The sequence below is a fragment of the Myotis davidii genome, unplaced genomic scaffold, assembly GCF_000327345.1.
Source record: "Myotis davidii unplaced genomic scaffold, ASM32734v1 scaffold147, whole genome shotgun sequence".
NCBI classification, from domain to species: Eukaryota; Metazoa; Chordata; class Mammalia; order Chiroptera; family Vespertilionidae; genus Myotis; species Myotis davidii.
In genome coordinates, this window is record NW_006383010.1 from 379,682 (window position 1) to 398,867 (window position 19,186).

At 38.1% G+C, this 19,186-nt stretch overlaps 1 protein-coding gene across 1 annotated transcript in view; it reads right to left on the reverse strand.

Annotated features, from left to right (window-relative positions):
• Positions 1 to 19,186, reverse strand: part of ROS1 (ROS proto-oncogene 1, receptor tyrosine kinase) — an 88,754-nt gene that overhangs the window by 21,781 nt on the left and 47,787 nt on the right. Inside the window, exons 27-35 of the mRNA XM_006778496.2 lie at positions 17,233 to 17,409; positions 15,607 to 15,809; positions 13,982 to 14,126; positions 12,892 to 13,124; positions 12,621 to 12,797; positions 8,423 to 8,591; positions 7,418 to 7,535; positions 3,849 to 4,039; positions 1,835 to 1,918 (exon numbers count right to left, since the gene is read on the reverse strand). Coding sequence (XP_006778559.1) covers positions 1,835 to 1,918; positions 3,849 to 4,039; positions 7,418 to 7,535; positions 8,423 to 8,591; positions 12,621 to 12,797; positions 12,892 to 13,124; positions 13,982 to 14,126; positions 15,607 to 15,809; positions 17,233 to 17,409 — 1,497 coding nt within the window. The remainder of the gene's footprint in view (positions 1 to 1,834; positions 1,919 to 3,848; positions 4,040 to 7,417; positions 7,536 to 8,422; positions 8,592 to 12,620; positions 12,798 to 12,891; positions 13,125 to 13,981; positions 14,127 to 15,606; positions 15,810 to 17,232; positions 17,410 to 19,186) is intronic.

Below are 19,186 nucleotides of genomic sequence, written 5' to 3' on the forward strand. Positions count from 1 at the left end.
GAATTGTAGTTTACTACTTTATCTTTCCCTCTGCTCCCAGCATATGGCTGATGTTACACATTAGCTGTGACTGCTCCCCACAGCAAAAGATGTCCATGCTTATTTTAAAACCCTTGTTTCAATTTTATATTTATAAGTATGACTGATGAGAGCTCTCAGCACAATGCAAATTTTAAAACAATTCCTACTTCTCATTATTTTAAGAACTCAGTCTTTTCTCATGCACTTCCACACCCCTACTAGTAAAACCACATGCACGTTTCCTAAATAACCAGATTAGCTTAGCTGTACTCAAAACTCTGTTTGAGTTCCAAATAGAATAAAGACCTTTAAGGCCTGAGAAAGTCAGATATCCTTAGGATGTCTTAAAAGCATAATAGGTTGTCTAAAATTATCTCGTGTTCACGCACCAGAGTTAGGAGTTTAAACAATGGTGATGTACAAGTAGGCAAGCAAAGGTCAGATGGAAGATTCTTCATGAACGACTCCTTCCCAGTAGGAAAGCAGACAAGCAGTCAAGCCTATATGCCAACTGCCAAATATACTGCAGTCATACGCGTAACTCTGGAGGGGCTGGCTTAGTGACACAAACATCAGCTGTGCAATGCTTAGACTCCCTGGAACCACAGGTTAATATCCTGGCAGGGTCAGATGAAATTTTTAGCTTTCCAAGTTAGCTGAAGGAGTCCCATATATTATCTGGGTGGAATCTGTGATAAGAAATTTCAATTCAAGTTTCAGTGTGCTCTCCAATAGCTTATGATTCCAATCGGTTTGGGGAAAAATAAAGATTTAGAACACGAGTGAAATATTTCTACACTGAGAGATTTCAACTATATGTGTGTAAATTTTCCTTAAATGTTCTCTTCTAATTTTTCCTTATTTATGCAAAAAAGCCACAATTTCCCGAATATGTATGTGAGTGCTCTTTTCTGGTAAATATCATGCTTTTCTTATAATGTTTTAGCATGTCTGAGGCACATCATATTAATAATAAGATGATCATATATCTTGTAATCCAAAACAAGGCATTTTAGGGACTGAAAGAAAGTGCTACTGATGCTTATGCTGAAACAATAAGAATGAATCAGAATGTGTGATCACTATAATAACCCTATAGGGCCCAATATTTGACAAAGTCCTTTGGGGTTGTCACTGTATTTTCTCAGCATTAAACCAAATTATTTTTTAAAAGGCCTTTTAGGACTAGCACATTAGTATAAAAAGAATAGTTGGAAATGGCCAGTTTTCTATCTACCTAATCTAATTCTGTTTCCCTCGTCATTTATAAATGAGCAGGGATTTGAAATAAGCAAGGCAGACATCTGAAAGTGAGAGTGGATCCTACAGGCCAGAAATGGATCTTCTGTAAAAGAGGCCCTCCTCATTCCAAACCAGGCTGTCTGCCTGGAGCCCAGACTAACCCAAGCAAGGATTGCCACTGGTCTTGCACTAATCCTACCCTTTTTTTTATATACCCAAAGTAATTTCTCATTTATTTCAAACTTTACACCACACACAAAAAAAACACTTGTTTTAGTCAATCAGAAACAAACACTATTTTAAAGAAAGTTAAAGTCAGTGTTCTTGCAAGTAGTTTTATCTAAAATATACCATGAAGTGTAAATATAGCTATAGTTTTCATAAAATAGTTACTCTTTGATCCAGAAAACAATTCACAAAAGATAATGGTTAAGAACTTATAGCCAAAGGTAACATTGTAAATTTTATGAATTTATTTCATGTGGGAGATTAAATAAACTAAGAAATAAATCAATTATTATAATTAAATAACTTATGTATTACCTATTTAAAAAAAATTTTTTTTACTTACCAAAGGTCAATGGGATTATAACAACCAGAAATATTCCAATTACAACAGTAAGTATAAAGCTTGTTTCTGGAATCCAAAAACCATCTAATGAAATAAATGAGAAAAAGAAATTAATTCACAGAATAGACTGTCTAGGTCAGTGACGGTGAACCTATGACACGCGTGTCAGAGGTGACATGCGAACTCATTTTTTGGTTGGTTTTTCTTGTTAAATGGCATTTAAATATATAAAATAAATATCAAAAATATTAATCTTTGTTTTACGATGGTTGCAAATATCAAAAAATTTCTATATGTGACACGGCACCAGAGTTAAGTTAGGGTTTTTCAAAATGCTGTCACGCCAAGCTCAAAAGGTTTGCCATCACTGGCCTAGGTGATCTACCTGATATACCAGACTAGCTCCAATGATATTTTAGGAGCCAGTTAAACTATGTAGCTTGACATCATCTATGGTAAGAGTATTTACATCCTGGGTAATCAAAAATCAATGTTTTTTATGTGTGTTTTTCCAAAGAGCCAGTTTACCAATACATCATAGGGGTGTACCCACCCAGGTTTCTACTTTAAAGTGATCGAGAAAACATGGATAATCCTTTTAACAAATTTGGGACAAGAAGTCTCAGTCTTCATCTTATAGTATATAGTTGGGATTATTATTATTCTGTAACATCTTCATACACATTTAATTCCATGGACATTAAACTGAGGAATATAAACATGAACACATGGTACCTTCTCTTCGGTAGCTTCAGTTGAGAAGAAAAGATAAACATGTAGACAGAGCTTGGCAAACTATGGCCTGTGGGCTAAATCTGGCCACAGCCTCATTCTGCACTGCCCAGGGACTAAGAGTGATGTTTAAAGTATTATTTTTAAAAGGAAAGAAGAAGAAACATATGCTACAGAGATCAGATGCAGCCTGCAAAGCCTAAAGTATTTACTATTTGGTTCTTTTCAGAAAAGAGTTTGCTGAAATCTTAGCCAGATAACTAACTATAATAAAAAATAAAAAAAAGAACGATGAAAGTTTTATATAGACTATTGGGCTGTGTGGGCATAAAATATAATCACTTAGTTGCCTGAGGAGTATCAGTTAAGCATCATGATGGGTTCATTTAAGTTAGGCCTTGAAGGATGCAAAGAATTTCAATTGACAGAAAGTGACAGGAAGGAAATGCCAGATAATGGGGTGAATGGCAGATTGTGGGAACCTGCATTCCAGGCCAAAGGAAACAAAGGCTGGAGAGCTAGCGTCATAAAAGCTTTTTATAGTCTCATGTGGCTAGAAAGGGTAAATATTGGGAAAGAGGAGAAACTACAGAAGGCCTTAAATGCCCACACAAAAGTTTGTACATGGTCCTGAAGACCGTGAATGAGAGCCTTTTCGGGCGCTTCTGAGAGGGGGCGAGCGGTCCAGCTGTGCTTTGGCTAGATTAACGGTCAGCATGTGGGTAAGCCAAGAGCACAGGCAAGAAACGACAGCTTGACTGAGGAAAGCCAGGGCGGAAATAGGAAGACGGGAACTTACCAGACAGAAGTCAAGAGAGCAAATCAATAGAACTTGGTGACTGACTAGAGGAGGTACTGAGACTTCTAGCCTATGTGATTAGAAAGATGAAATAGAGCACAACGGAAGATGGAAATATTGGGGAAAAGACAAAGTATAACTTTGGGCCTCTTGTACAGAAGATGAGAGTACCAGGAATAGGATAATAAGGCTGGGCAAAGACCAGGCTCTGGACAGCCTTGGGGGTCTATGTAGGTCCTAGGAGCATGGATTGATGAGGTGACATTAAGGACTAGCTGATTATCACTGAGGAGAAAAATGATGAGGGTATTGGTGTTTTAAGAAGAGCATATCAGATGAAATGAATAGTTTGGTAGTTGAGATGATAAGTTTTACAGTCACCCAATTTATTGCTAATGTTAAGAATGCACCATCTTTATCTCTGAACCTTTGTGTAATAAGTTAGTATGTGTGAAAAGTTAGTAGGCAGACATGGTAATATACCTCCAGCTAATAAAATATTCTCACTGATTCCACTATATTCACCAAATCCCAGAGTATTTGCAGCTACTACTCTGAACTGAAATGTTCCTTTCAGGTTTTTGGACTTCCATGTGCAAATGCTGCTGCAGGATCCATTAAACGCCATCTTCCACATTAAGTTCCGGTTCAGTGAATCATTTGAAGTACCCTTTCTGCAAAAGAAAGAGCAAAACCATGAATATAGAAAATATATGAGACAACATATGTGTTGTTTCTAGACACTCATAGATCATTTTAATGCCAGAACTCCAGAGCATCTCCTATTGCACACTTTACCCTTGATCTCATTCCTGTCACATGGTTTGGCCACAGAACACAGCAGAGTCTTATAAAGTCATCTCAGCAATGAATGGAGCCAACCAACTCAGCCCATCAGGAAAATAATGAATAATCAATGGCCAAGAGAAAGCTGAGGCAACTTTTCCTACTATCAGAATGCATAAACTTTCTTCAGAATTCCAAACACATAAGACAATTGTTCCATAATTTTTTATTGGAAATTTTTTCTTTTTCTTATTTCTCAGCCTCTATATCTATAGTCTCCAAATACCATATCCAGATAAAAATACCACAAAAAAACATACAACTGATCAGGAAGGTACAATAGCTCAGCTACCAAAGTTATTATGTCTGAAGTTGCAAGTTTTGTTGTTGCCATTGGTATTGGCCTACCCTCACCTCAAATTCAATCCACATGATTCTTCACATGAAACATGGAAAGAGCACAATAGCTGGGTTTAAAAGATGTAGCTGGAAGGCTGGAATCACAGGCTAAAGGCCTTTCAGTTATGTCTTCTCTGACGGTAAGAAGTCTGAAACTCTTCAGACCACAGCAGTTTTAGGACTTGGTACCAACCCACAATACGCATGGGGATAGATCACGGAAGCCAGTTCTGCTCCTACTAACTGAGCAGCTGTCCCAAAGAGAAACAGTGACAGCAAAGGCTGGCCTGTGAGGGACAGGCGGTGGGAAGTGTATCAGGAGGACCAGAGAATCGAGTTGGAGCTGAAGGTCCTAGGGATCATCCTGAGTGAAGCTTGATGACATGGTATTTTTGTACATTTTGTGAAGTCTCATATTAGGCATTGGCAATTTCATTGGTTAACCCAAACAATTCTGACCCAAAAAAAATGAGACACTTAAACATTTATAAAATGGCTCTTCACAGCTATTGGCCATTGAGAAAGAGAAGAAAGAATTCTGACATTGGCTGAACATCTTTTATTTACAACATACAATACTGCTGGTTTTCATGTCATTTCATTTCACTGGGTCTTCACAACAGCCTATAGAGGTAGATATTATTATCCCTTTTTTTTTTCTCCAGATGAGAACATTTAAGTTTATAAATGGAATAGAGCAAGGAGTTAAACATGGTCTGTGTACTGGGTTAAATAGTGTCCTACCAAAATTCAGGCCAACCCAGATCGTGTGAATATGACCTTATTTGGAAATAGGGTATTTTCAGATGTAACAAAGTTAAAGAGAGCATATTGGATTGGGATAGGCTCAAACATAATGATTGATGCCCTCTTAAGAAGACAGAGATTTAGGCACAGACACACACAAAGAGAAGGAGAATGCCATGTGATGACAGAGCCAGAGACTGGAGTGATGTATCTACAAGCCAAGGAATGCCAGGGATTGGCAGCAATCGCCAGAAGCTAACAAGAGGCAGGAAAAGATTCTTTCCTAGAATCCTCAGAGGAAGCATAGTCCTACTGACACCTTGATTTTATTTTATTTTTCAATGTATTTTTATGGCTCTACCCAGTTTGGTTCTGTGGATAGAGTGCCATCCTGCAGACCAAAGGGTCTCGGGTTTGATTCCGGTCAAGGGCACGTACCTTGGTTGCGGGCTCCTCCCTGGCCCAGGCCCTGGTTAGGGCTCCTGCAGGAGGCAACCAGTCGATGTTGCTCTCTGTCTTTCCCTCTCTCTTCCATTCTCCCTAAAAATCAATGGGAAAATATCCTCTAGTGAGGATTAACAAAAAGGGATGTAGAAAAAAATCCCTAGCACATACCAAATCATTAATTATAGTCAGTGTTTAATTACTATGCCAGTTGGAGTTTGTATGTCATATCCAAGGCTGAGAAAACCTGCTGAGTGACTTGGGAGGTAAAAGCTGGTCCTGATTCCACTGGGGATCGAGCCCTCAACCCAGGCATGTGCCCTGACCAGGAACTGAATTGTGATCTCCTGGTTCATAGGTCCATGCTCAACCACTGAGCCACACCAGCTGGACCTGACACCTTGAATTTAGACTCTAGTCCCCAGAACTGTAAAAGAATATTGTGTGTGGTTTTAAACCATCCAGTTGGTGGTACTTTGTTGTGGCAGCCCTAGGGAATTAACACAGTCTGCTCAGCTCCCAAGTTCATGTATTTGGCACTATCACTACCACTATACTGTCAGCAAGTACACAGGGTACATGAGAGTGTCCTGACTGAAGAAGTTACTTTGAGATACTAAAGGTAAAGCAATTCATTCTTTCCTCCACAGCCCCTGTCCAGAGAGTAGAAACTTGGGCAAGAACATGCAAAGTATTTGTGGAGCTATGCATTTAAGGTGTTACTGAGGGAAACATGTTAAAAGGGTCCTTCAAGGCCATGGTGATGCCTGACTGGTGGACATAATCACAGTCACAGGCCACCAAGACAGCTCTGCAGGTCAGAATGTATTTCACTCTGTGTGAACAACAGTAACAGAAATTTCAAGAAGGTTTCAGCTAGAAATATGGTTAATGCACTCCTCTAGCATGAGCAGGAAATTTTTTTTAAGGTTATGGGAATGCCAGAGCATGATGAAGCAAAAATAGATCTAAAGCTCAAATAGCCAGGACTATAATTATGGAAGTGACTTGTCCTTGGAGCTTCTTAAAAGATGGCTTCATAGTCCCGTGAGGGGCGTGTCTATGGAATTTGAAATTCTCCCTTCGAGCTGGCATGAAATCAGTTCATCTGAGCCAGTTATGATTCAGAGAGCTCCTCATCCTGTCTGGGTCTGAGGTTGCGTATGTTCATCAGCTGATCAGTTTACATCAAAGGCACATTTTCAGGCCCCAGGAACACGCTGCAAACCGTCATCTTCACAGTGGATAGAGAGTCCTGCGTGATCTGTTCCTGGTTTTACGTTCTGAAAAATACCTAGCTCGTTGACAGTTTTCCCTATATATTATTCATCTTGCTAAAACAAATTAACACCTGAAATGTACATGCATACCACCATCTAACACGAAACATCAGCTCAGCTTCTTGAAAAGAATAGATATTAAGTAAATATAAATTATATGTGCCAATTATAGAATTATTTCCATAAAGTTTTGACAAGCACTTTTTGAGATCTGCTTTATAATTGGAGTGCCAATAAGCTGCTGGGACCAGAGTAAGAAAGATAATGAGACATTCACGGTCTTTAAAGATCCTTCACATTTATTTATAAAATACATATTGAGAAATATTGTTAATTTTGATCTAATAACACCTTAGCTCTTTGTAGTTTACAAAGCACTTTTGCCAATAGACATACCTTATCTCAAGTATATAGTACATAAGTCTGCTTCCATTATCATCAGCCTTTTCCCAATGTATTGAATTTTTGCTCCCTTCTAATAATTTTGGAATGCCTGGTTTACTTGGGACTCCAGCTTTGGAAACAAAGAAAATACTGATTGATATGTTAGAAATATAAAATATCCTGCACAACATATTTTTATAGACTGTATTTACTAAGAGGAAATAAAATACCTATAATAATAAAAGCATAATATGCTAATTAGACCGCACGTCCTTCTGGATGTCCTTCATTCCTTCTGGATGAAGCTGGGTCTGCGAGGGAAGCCCGGGTCCCAGGTGTCTGCTGACAGCCACAGGGAAGCCCGGGTCCCTGATGCCAGAGGAAGCCGGTGCCGGCAGCCGGGGGAAGGAAGGCCTACTCTTGCATGAATTCATGCACTGGGCCTCTAGTTTTCATATAAGTGCATATTTTTTAATGAATATCTGACATTTTTACTAGTGATAAATTCATGATAAGAGTAACATAGCTTAGCTTGGTCTGAAATAAGTGATACAAAAAGAAAATATTGTAAGTTTTAGTACATTCTCCCTTGATTCTTATAAGATCAACTTGGTGTTATGGTATACCTTTTAGAACACTAGTGGATTTAATATACTTTTTAGATTTTTTAAAATCTTAATGTGGTTATAGTCATCAGTAAGTAAATATTGGGTTGTACACTCAGTAACATTGTTTTCATTTAGTTCTTGCTGCAAAATATAGCTAGACCAGAAATCCGAATACTGAAAAGTGAAATAATTTGCCCTGTTCAGGATCTTGCAAGACCAGGTGAGTATTAATTCATTACTGCCTATAAGGACTCCTAACTCTTTAATTTCTTCACTCAAGTTTTAGAAATAGTAATTTACTCTTTTAAGAAAAAAATGACAGCCTCTAGGATTGGTGAAATAAGTGCTGAGAAAATAATTGGGAAACTTATAGGGTTTGGTTTTCTCAGTGCTGTATGTTAAGACTCACCTTTGGTCTTAAAACTTTCTGAAAGTGAGGTGCTGTTTTCTCCTGTCCTGTAAACCACCACTACTCGGACATGGTAAGAAGTGTACGGCTGCAGATCTGTGATGTCACAGACATAAGCAGGGCCTTGGCTGCACGAAGCTTTCACGTGGTAAAACTCACTGTACTTCCACTAGAAAAGGAAGACTCAATTAACATTTTTTGTTTCTTTAAGAAAACCTTCTTAAACACAGAAATTCACAAACCAAGGCAATCAATGAAACTTTAAATAAAATTTATTTTCTATTAAAAAATAAGTGTTTCTTTATGTTTGACCCCAAACATCATGCCTACCAGACACAGCCATCTTATTTTTCACAGTCAGCTATAACTGACATGAATAATAGTTCTTAGGATAAGTCTAAGGTGGGGCATACATTTCTGACTATGCATCATTGGAGGAAATTTAGAGCTTGACTTCTTATTTCCTCTAATTGTAGGTGCCTGCATTGAATCAGGATGGCTAAAAATGCCAATTCACTGCTGAGGGAGAGTGATAGACCAAAACAATGATACTTTCAATTCCAAAGATTTGTTAATTTCAAAATAATGATATTTTTACATGTTTTGATTCTGTGAAGAAGTCCACATTGAGTTATGAATTAAGACATTTAGTTTTTCTTCCCAAAACTTTTTTCAGACATCACACTAGCATTGCTTATTTTTATACAAAGGAAGACTCCATCCCCAGGAGAAGAAAATTTTTGCCCACCATCAGTAGCCAGGTTAGAAGTTAAATATAGGAAATTTTACTTTCTTTATCAGTGGTTCTCAAACTTCCTAATGCCACCACCCTTTATACAGTTCCTCATGTTGTGATGACCCCCAATTTCATTGTTACAAATTGAATATAATTAAAGCATAGTGATTAATCACAAAAACAATATGTAATTATATATGTGTTTTCCGATGGTCTTAGGTGACCCCTGTGAAAGGGTCGTTCGACCCCCAAAAGGGTCAGGGCCCACTGGTTGAGAACCGCTGCTTTAGATACTGGGTCTTTGATTTTACTAATTTTAAACTTCTTTCTTTGTGACATTACTTTTTTAAAACTCCACGTATTTGGACCCTTAACGTCATTATTTGAAAATGGCGATTTTTTTCAACATGCAAACAGGAAGAGACATGGCAGGTGGCATTTTGTCAAGGGTTCTTAGTGTATTTTCTCCAGTAGTTTCCTACGAAGGTCAGCTTCCATAAATAAACCTGCTTTACATCTCCTTTTTCACTTAGCACTCCAAGGCCATGCCATTTCATTGGACAGACACTTTGTATTAGTTTTCTACTCAGGAATGATTATCTATAGGCCTTTCAAGAAGCAGACCACCTTGTTACATAAAGAAACGGGAATGGGGAATGAAAGGATTGAGAAAAAAATAGAAATGCTCATGTCAGGGACATTGCCTGACAAACATATAAATGTATCAATCCCATCAAGACATTGGATCCATAACATTTACTCTGAACCTATGAGAGAGAGAGAGAGAGAGAGAAAGAGAGAGAGAGAGAGAGAGAGAGAGATTGGTTAATAACTGGCTCAAAATTCTAGCCCTTTGTGGTCCTGCCTCCTTAGTGATCTGCTATAGTAATGACCTTAAGTGAATAGTTTAGGTGGCCCAACATTCCACACCATCTAGAAATTAACACAGCTCCTTGAAATATCAGGAAGATGTTTAGCCAAGGGGGCTACTGGAAAACTGTAGGGTATCAGCCTTCCGACAGCAACAAATGGTTTGGACAGACCACAAACTTGGCGAGATGCCCCGGGCTACCCCGGTAAATCACAACAGTCAGACCCTTCCTTTGTCTGAGGCCTACAAGTGCAGGGGTGGAGGCAACCACAGAAGGATTTTCAAATTATTTGGTGGAGGGGGTGGGGGTTGGTGCAGACTATAATGTCTCAGAGACTGGAACTTCAAAAATATTTGGTTCTGGTAGGGATTTCCCTAGATAACTGAGGAAAACACAGTTTTAATGGGCTTCCATAAAAAAATTGTCAAAGCAAAATTACTTCTTTTTCTCAAGTCTTAAATCAAATATGTTCTTCTTCTCTAGACTGTTATGATTTTTAAAAATCTATGAAATTTAAGCCCGAGGTAGAAATTTAGCTTTGTGCTCAAATTCTTTCATTTTCTACGTAAGGAACTTTTGATAGAAAAGAGAGAGACTACAAGTTTATCTTTGTCTCCTTGTTTCCTTTCTAAAAAAATTATTAATTAAAAAGATAGGTATTCACCCTTATCACCTGCCTCAGAGTTTCAGTATAGAGTTATAGATTCATCCCCAGCTGTCCTATTATTATAAGGTAGGCTCAAAAGAGAACGAACTTTATGACTAGATATCACTCATTAACCCTCTCAGAATATAGCCTTCTACCGTGCTCATCAATTAGTATCTACAGAGGGTCACACGTGTAGAAATTACTGTATCAGACAATTTAAGCTTCATGATTTTTAAGTGGTCTGTCTGAAACCTGTGTTGAGCAAGTGTAAGAATACAAGGAGTTTTGAAACAAAAAGCGTAGCATGAAAGTCATGAGGACTGAACCAGGCAGTCCCTAGCCATGTTCTCTCCAAATGTTGAGGAGTTGGGTGGCTTAATGACTCCTCTTCCTTCTATGGACAGCACCCAAGCAGCACTGCCGAGGAATGAGTCACCTGGGGTCCTCTGCTGACTGTCTGGGGAGATCTGACTCATGTTGGCGCCTGTCTGGGTCTCTGACTTCTCATCAGTAAAATGAGAGGCTAGAGATCATCATCTCCAAGGTCCTTCCCATTTCATCTCTTTGATCTGGGAAATGAGCTGTATCTCCCTCCTCTTGACTTTAAACTGAACTGCATTAAGCTTACTTAGATAGATGTCAAAAAATAAAAGTGATTTCTAATTTCTCCAATTTAACTGCATTTTTATAAGATCATTTTTTAAATAGGCAACACATCATCATAAAAATGCTCAGTGGAAGAAGTCCCATTAAAGTATGGCCTTTGGTTTTGTCAAGTCAACATTCACTGTTGTGTCACATATTTCATAGTTTTTATATAAAAGTACAAGGTCATAAAATAATCTTATGTAGTAAACTCTAAAAATCATCCTGAGAGCAACTTCATTTTTAAAGAAAAATGAGGCCATGACTATACTGATTTGTTTTTAAGTTACCACTGAACAAGACATTCTTTATAAATGTGAACACGTGGATATACAATGATGAAAATGAAACGTAGCAATTATAAAAATGTAATAATCCATTCTAACTGTAGCAATATAAAATCAATCTAAACTTTTCCTTAGCAGTGAAGTAATTAGATTAATTGATATTTTACAACTCAGTGAATGCCTTTCTATTGGTTAAAGCACGAAGATTTGTGGATGAGGAACACTTACAGTTTATATGCCAAGGTCAAATGGTTTTATATCTTACTTCTCTCCTGTTGCTATTTAGCCTTAAATGGTTGAAAGCACCTTTCTAAACATGTTTTGTTTTTGTGCTTCTATATGTCTTTCCTCTTTTTTTTTTTTTATAGAAGATACCAAATTGCTATGGACTTTAAACCAGAGAACAATGCTGATAACATTTAAACAAAGTAAAGTATTATGAAATCCATAAACCATATTTATACCCTTTTACATGGAGCCGTTTAAGAGCAAACTAATCTCTCTGGGAATTCTTCCTATCAGAAATTAGTCTAGACAGTTCACAGCTTCTAGATGGCAAAGCTGAATCAATGAATGTGGTCAAATAGATTGTTGATTTATATAGAGAATGCTCTAGAGCAGCGGTTCTCAACCTGTGGGTCACGACCTCTTTGGGGGTCGAATGACCCTTTCACAGTCTCGCCTAAGACCATCAGAAAACACATATATAATTACATATTGTTTTTGTGATTAATCACTATGCCTTAATTATGTTCAATTTGTAACAATGAAAATACATCCTGCATATCAGATATTTACATTACGATTCATAACAGTAGCAAAATTACAGTTATGAAGTAGCAACGAAAATAATTTTATCATTGGGGTCACCACAACATGAGGAACTGTGTTAAAGGGTCGTGGCATTAGGAAGGTTAAGAACCACTGCTCTAGAGATATGCAAAAGAGCTTCCAACTTATTCTGCAGCATAAAAGAAGAGTTTGCATTAAAGTGTACGGTGTGATCTACCTTCTGGAGTTCAAACCAAAACCTGATGAGGTTCACATTAGCTGGAGCCTCCCAATCCAACTGCAAACTGGTGTTGCCTGGAACCAAGGCATACGGCTTCTCTGGGGTGTCAAACATTTCCACAGTGACAGGGCGGCCCTCAGCACACCACATTTCCTCGGCGTGGCAAGCAAGGACCTTTTGTAAAAACAGTAACAACAAAAATGGCTAAACCTTTTCACAACCTTGTGCTGGAGAATGGCAGTAAAAGTACCCAGTAGCCTCGCTGTACCTTTAACACATACAGTTTCCCCCCGGACAGTCCAGTAACCAGGAGAGCAAGCCTTCCGTGAGGGTATTCACTCTGTCTTAGAGGAGTCTCCGGAACGCGGGCCAGATGTGCAATTGCCAGCTGATAGCGGACTGACTCCGTCGGTCCATTTGGCTTGGGAGATTCTCTCCAGGATACGACAAGGCTGGTGTCTGACTGCACTGTTGTGTTAATGAGCCAAACGGCCTCTGGTACTGAAACACAGAGCAACGCATGACCAGGGATGTTGCAATCACGGCACTGGGAGATGGAAGGAAGGGATGGAGTTTTGGTTGAGGAACAGTCATGTCATGTGAGCAGAATGAGTGACAGATGTGCCTCAGGGAAGCCAGCCTCTTATAGAATGGTAAGTTAGCGGCTGTCTGAAAGACTGGCTTCTTTTTGCCGAATGACTAAATCAGTGATTCCCAAAGTGGGCGCTACCGCCCCCTGGTGGGCGCTGCAGCGATCCAGGGGGGCGGTGATGCATTTGCTTTAACTTTTTTTGTATCCAATCATTCTCTGACTCTAGCTCCAGGATTTGGCCAGTGATGATGAATACCCAAATTGGGGTGATTTTCGTGAATTCATCAGAGACATCTGAAAGAAATGGCATCACCCCATAATAATTGCCACCCCTAAGGACACCTTTATAGATTCTAGATCCATTTTCTTTAAGGCAATATGTTATATTACTTTAAATAGAGAAAAGGCTTGGTCTTCCCATCCCACCACGTGTGCAGACCTATGAAGATATGGGAAGAGGGTGACACTGTGTGATGAGAGCAAAGACTGTGTTTCTTGGGCGAACAGTATCGATGCTGATGTTTCAGCTTCTCGTCACTTTTCATTTTGATGGAATATTATTTATCATCTTCTAGTGTTAGAGCAAAAATCATGTCATCAAAGTATTTTTCAACCAATATATTTTCCTTATTAAGCCTTAAAAAGGTCATATAATAAAGATGACTTTATATTCAGGTAAAAAACAAACATATGTTTGTTTTTTACATACACATCACATATATTGTACAAATCCACTCTAGCATCCCACACCAAGCCCATAACTCACCTCCACTTTTAGTTTTCCCCAAAATCTCTTTTCCCAGAGGTAACTGTTGCAAAGGATCAGAATAATAATTCCTTACAGCGATCTGTATCATATATGTTGAAAATGGTTGTAAGCCTTCAATAAGGGCTATACTCTCCTGAAATTCCTGTAATTAATTTACAAATATTAATATGTGATTTTTATTTTTTTGTACAAATGGGGAGAAATTATTTAATCAAAGTGATAAGATATTAAAAGACTTCAACATTTTTTATTTGTAGATATTGGATCATGAAGGACAATGTTCACTGTTCTAATCTGCCCAGGCCTGAGTTGTTTAATAGCTACAAGAATAAATGCTAAATGACTGACAGCCTTCAGTCAATTTTGTGACATATTCATCTCACATAAGAAGGTAGATTCCCAGAGGAGGACACTATTTCATTGGCATTGCATTAGAAACTCAGCAAAATGACATTGGAAGGATGTGATACATACATGAATACAATAGAAAAGATTAAGCTACATTATCTAGTCATTCTCAGAAATAAAGTTTAAGTAAAAAGACCTTCCTTAGGTCAATGGTTCTCAACTTTGGTTGCAGGTTGGAATCATGTTGGAAATTTTAAGAAAATACTGATTTCTGGGTCCCACCTCCGGAGATTCTGACTGAATTGGCCTGAGGGGAAACCTGGATGAAGAGATTTTAAGAGCTCCAGTGTGCACGAGGTTGAGAACCATGCCTTTGGTGCATGTTAGTCAATGTGAAGACAAGATACATGAGCTCTCATAGCCATGTCCAGTGCCACAGCCCAGCCTTAGGCAGCCACATGATCCAAGCTGCCTCTGAAACAACTCTCTTTAGAAATGTGTCAAAAAGATAAAAACAGACAAAATAAAGGAAGCCATAAGAACCAGCTATATTTTCTGGCAAAGTGTACTGTGTTAACCTCAAACAGGAGATGGTCAATTTCACTTTTTGACTTGGTTAAATAAGTAGCACAAAGCAAAATATAGGATACACATGATTTCATCACAAGGACAACTAAAACACCAGTGCCCGTGTTGCCAAGAATTATGCCAATTCATTTATTCACTCGAGAGATACCTAGTGAATGCCTATACAATATCAAGTTCTAAGCTGGGTACTAGAAATACAATGATAAATCAAAGCATAGCCCCTGCATAATGGGGCATTTCACAAAATACTGGAAATCACAAAAAAATATACAATTTTTATATTAGATATATGCTATGGAGGACAGAGGTATACGGCAATGTTCTCTCTGTCAAATGCATTTCTTACCCCTCAACCAAAATCTGCTAGATGAGCCATAAAATCACAGATGCATCACTTTCTAGGGATAATTAGGTAACCAGGAAGGACAAAAAATACAGTTCTTTTAAGGACACTCAGGAAATTGTTACTGTTGGCGATCTACCAACTGGTCCGTTAATAAAGTTTGTTTAAGTGTAACTTATTCCCAGACAAGAAGACTGGACACAATATGCTTTGATGAATCAGCTATAACAGGTTGCACAATAGCACATCCCAGAAAATGCTATGGAAAATACGATGACTAAGAATTTCACATCAAAAAAAGAGTATCTTCTAATAAGACAAAGACCACCAGCTCCAATCTTACCAGCATTCTATATTTTGGTTCAGAGCCATTTTCCCCATCATTAACTTCTTTGTAATAAACCAGGTATGTTGGAGTTGGGTTGGTGATGCCATGCCAGGTGAGGTTTGTCCTGGAAGACGGTAATCTGATCGTGAGGCTGGTGTTAGTGGTGTTAAGTATAATTGGCTCTGCAATATCTGAAGCTAGAGACAGAAATGCTTTATCTAAAATAATAAGAAAAGAAGATTAAATATATACACATATGAACATTGAGGGTAATATAATATTTATATTTTTACTTAACTTATAAGGCATGATGTAGTGAAGTGTTGGAAATATTATTCAGGACAGAGAGACAAGTTTTTTCCTTAAAGATGGATGAACTAGGGAGCAAGGTAACTGGTAATTGCTTAACATTTCCAGCAGATGGAGCTAAAGTATATCCTTTATAATGTACCTAGACCAGGGATGGCGAACCTTTTGAGCTCGGCCTGTCAGCATTTTGAAAAACCCTAAACCTGGTGCCATGGCACATATAGAAATTTTTTTATATTTGCAACCATAGTAAAACAAAGATGTGTATTTTTGATATTTATTTTATATATTTAAATGCCATTTAACAAAGAAAAATCAACCAAAAAATGAGTTCGTGTGTCACCTCTGACATGCGTGTCATAGGTTCGCCATCACTGACCTAGACAGTAGCATAATAAAGTTGGTCCTTGTTTTATTTTGAAGTAATTAGAACATTATTTTAATCATATTGTCATGGTCTTTTAAAATCTCTTAAATTTCTCAAAGTGGAAAATTAATTTTTAACCAAAATGTCATTCAACTTATTTATAAAATCTTCATTTTTTAAAATATTTTGTAACTTACATATTTGATAAATGAATACATTTAAGCAAAGATCATTTGAGTTTGTTTCATTCATTTCTATCCCTGTCTAGTGGGAATTACACTTAATTTAGAATAACATAGGCATCTTAATGGCAGAGAGATCTTGAGAAAATCACCCATGAGTCTATATAATGCTGTTTTCATTTTTGATTGGTTGGTTGGTAGGTTTTTAAATTTCAAACATTTTTTATTGTGACTCACAGTAGTAAATATATATAATCAGCTCTGCCCATAATGTGACACATGCATTCCTAAAAGTCACTGCTTTATACAAAATTGCACAATAAAATCCACAGGGGGAAATAGAGTTAGGGGCACAACACTAAAAGTTTCATGAGTGTCACCCCTTTAAAAAGATAAGAACTGAGTCAAAGTGGTAGGACACATGTATGTCTGTTAAAGGGTGGATGCACAGAACACTATTATAAATAGGCACTTGATCTTGGAATGCTAAGCAATGCTTTGTGAAACGATTGGGAGTCTACAATATCGTCTGAGAAGAAAAAAGGCAGAAAGAAAGGAACTTTCAGGACTAAGAAGAGAAAGAGAAACAGGCAGCAAGGGTTTCCCATGCCTCTGGCTGCCTCCCGCACCCCAAGCCTCGGATGCACGCCAAATCCTGGCAGTTTGGAGCAACACTGACAGCACAACACAGGAGCTGGAGAAACAGCCTGGAGAAGGAGTCATGATGAGACTTTCCGGCCCTGAACTGGGAGAACAAGCTGACTCAGCCTGTGGCTTGATTACCTGGAAAAGGCTGCAGCACCGAACTGTAAGCCAAGATGCGCTCGCTCCTGGGGGCCTTCACCTGAGAGGGGGTGGCCCCTCGGCTCTTCTTCACTTGATAAGTCTCTGTGCCCTCCTTTGCTGTGGAGACCCAGTATAGATATTCCCCATCCACAGTTAAGCTAACAAGTGTTTTTCCTGTTTATGAAAAACATAAAGAACATATCTTATGCTGTCTATTCCAAACAATATGTCAAATCTGTTTTCTATATCATACCTGCTACATTTTGAATCTTCCTATTAGTTTGATATGAAAAAAATTACATATTTTATGTCCCTAGGGTAAGGACTTCCCAGACATGTTCTCATTTTAGCTCCACATGAAGCCATAAGTAAATACCATTGTTATTTAGCTTCATTTTGTAGAAGGAGAGACTGGGGCTTGGACGAGTTAAATAATGTCAAGGCCACAAGGTCAGTCAAGGGCAGAGCCAGGATTTACAACTTACTGGTGTGACCCCAAGCTAAACAACGCCTATGTGAAGGGAGGTACTAGCTGATAGGCGCCGGACTCAGTGCCTTGCTCGATATTTTTGTCAATGATTTGACATGAATGCACAGTAAACATATTTATCAAATTCACAGATACTATTCAATGTTTACTGTCACTAGTATATATCGCCCCTAACTTGGAATTCAAAAATATCACAACAGAATCAGGAACTAGATTAAAATTTAACAGGAACAAGTGTAACATCCTGAATTCAAGTTTAAAATCAACTCTAGAAATAGCAAATGAAAGAAATCTAGTTCAATAATAGTTTTTAAAAATGATGGAAAAAAAATTATGGGTTTTCAAATGGCGGCAGCCCAAAGACCGAACATCGCTCTCAGTGCAGTAAAAGATGACCTAGGAGGCAGAGGCCTCCTGCACTGACCAGAACACACTGAGCACCGTGAGTCATGCCGGGGTGACGTTTAAGAGAATATTATGTAGCTGAAGTGAAACCTTAGGAAGGGGACCAGAGCAAAGAAAGATCTAGAAGCCATATCCCCTGAGGTGTAGTGATAGATACTTGACTTTTTCCTCTAAAAAAAATGCTTAGGATGGGCAATGACAGCTATCTTTACATAGTTGAATGGCAATTGCCTAGAAGGTGATTGGTTTATTCTTTTAAATGTAGAGGTCAGAACTCAGATTAATAAAAGGAAGGAATCGGAATAGGAGTGGATACATAGAAGAAGAAAAATAACATTCAGAATTATCCCAAAAATTAAATAGACTTCCCAATAAATAGTTTTGTTTTGTTTTTTTATAAACAGGTATTCAGTCAAGACTGTTTTTGTAGAGGGATTTCCTCCAATATCATGACAACTAAATGATCTCTAGAGTTTTTCCAATTTTCTAATTTTATGATTATGGATTTCAGTTATGATTTCCCCCTTTCTATACCTGTAAGATAATGCCTACTAGGTAATTCTTATATATCAGGTGTTAAAGGAAAATTATTCTGACACTTGTTAAAATGCTAAGGAAGACTTTAGTGTATTGCAATATTGTAGAGGGAGACATAATACAGGAGCAAGATGTACTCAACTCTGAATATAAAAGAGATAGCTGAGATTCATAACCAACCTGCACAATGCGAGGGTCAGTGGGTAAAAATTATTACGAAGCTACATCAAGGGTAAGGGGATTCTTGCTAAACTGGCCTAATAAGATTCTTGGTAAAGGCAAGCAAGAACGTTCAGGGTGTGGTATGAGGCGCTTAATCAGATATTTAAAGTGGGGGAAATTCTCTCTAAACTGATTTAGCCAGATTCTTACTAAAATTGGACTCAGCAAGAATGGACATGGAAGGCTAAGGTCCAGGCCTGAGGGCTCAGAGGAGCCTTAACTAAAGTTTGATTAAGGAAAGAGTCTTGCGGAAACCGGTTTGGCTCAGTGGATAGAGCGTCGGCCTGCAGACTGAAA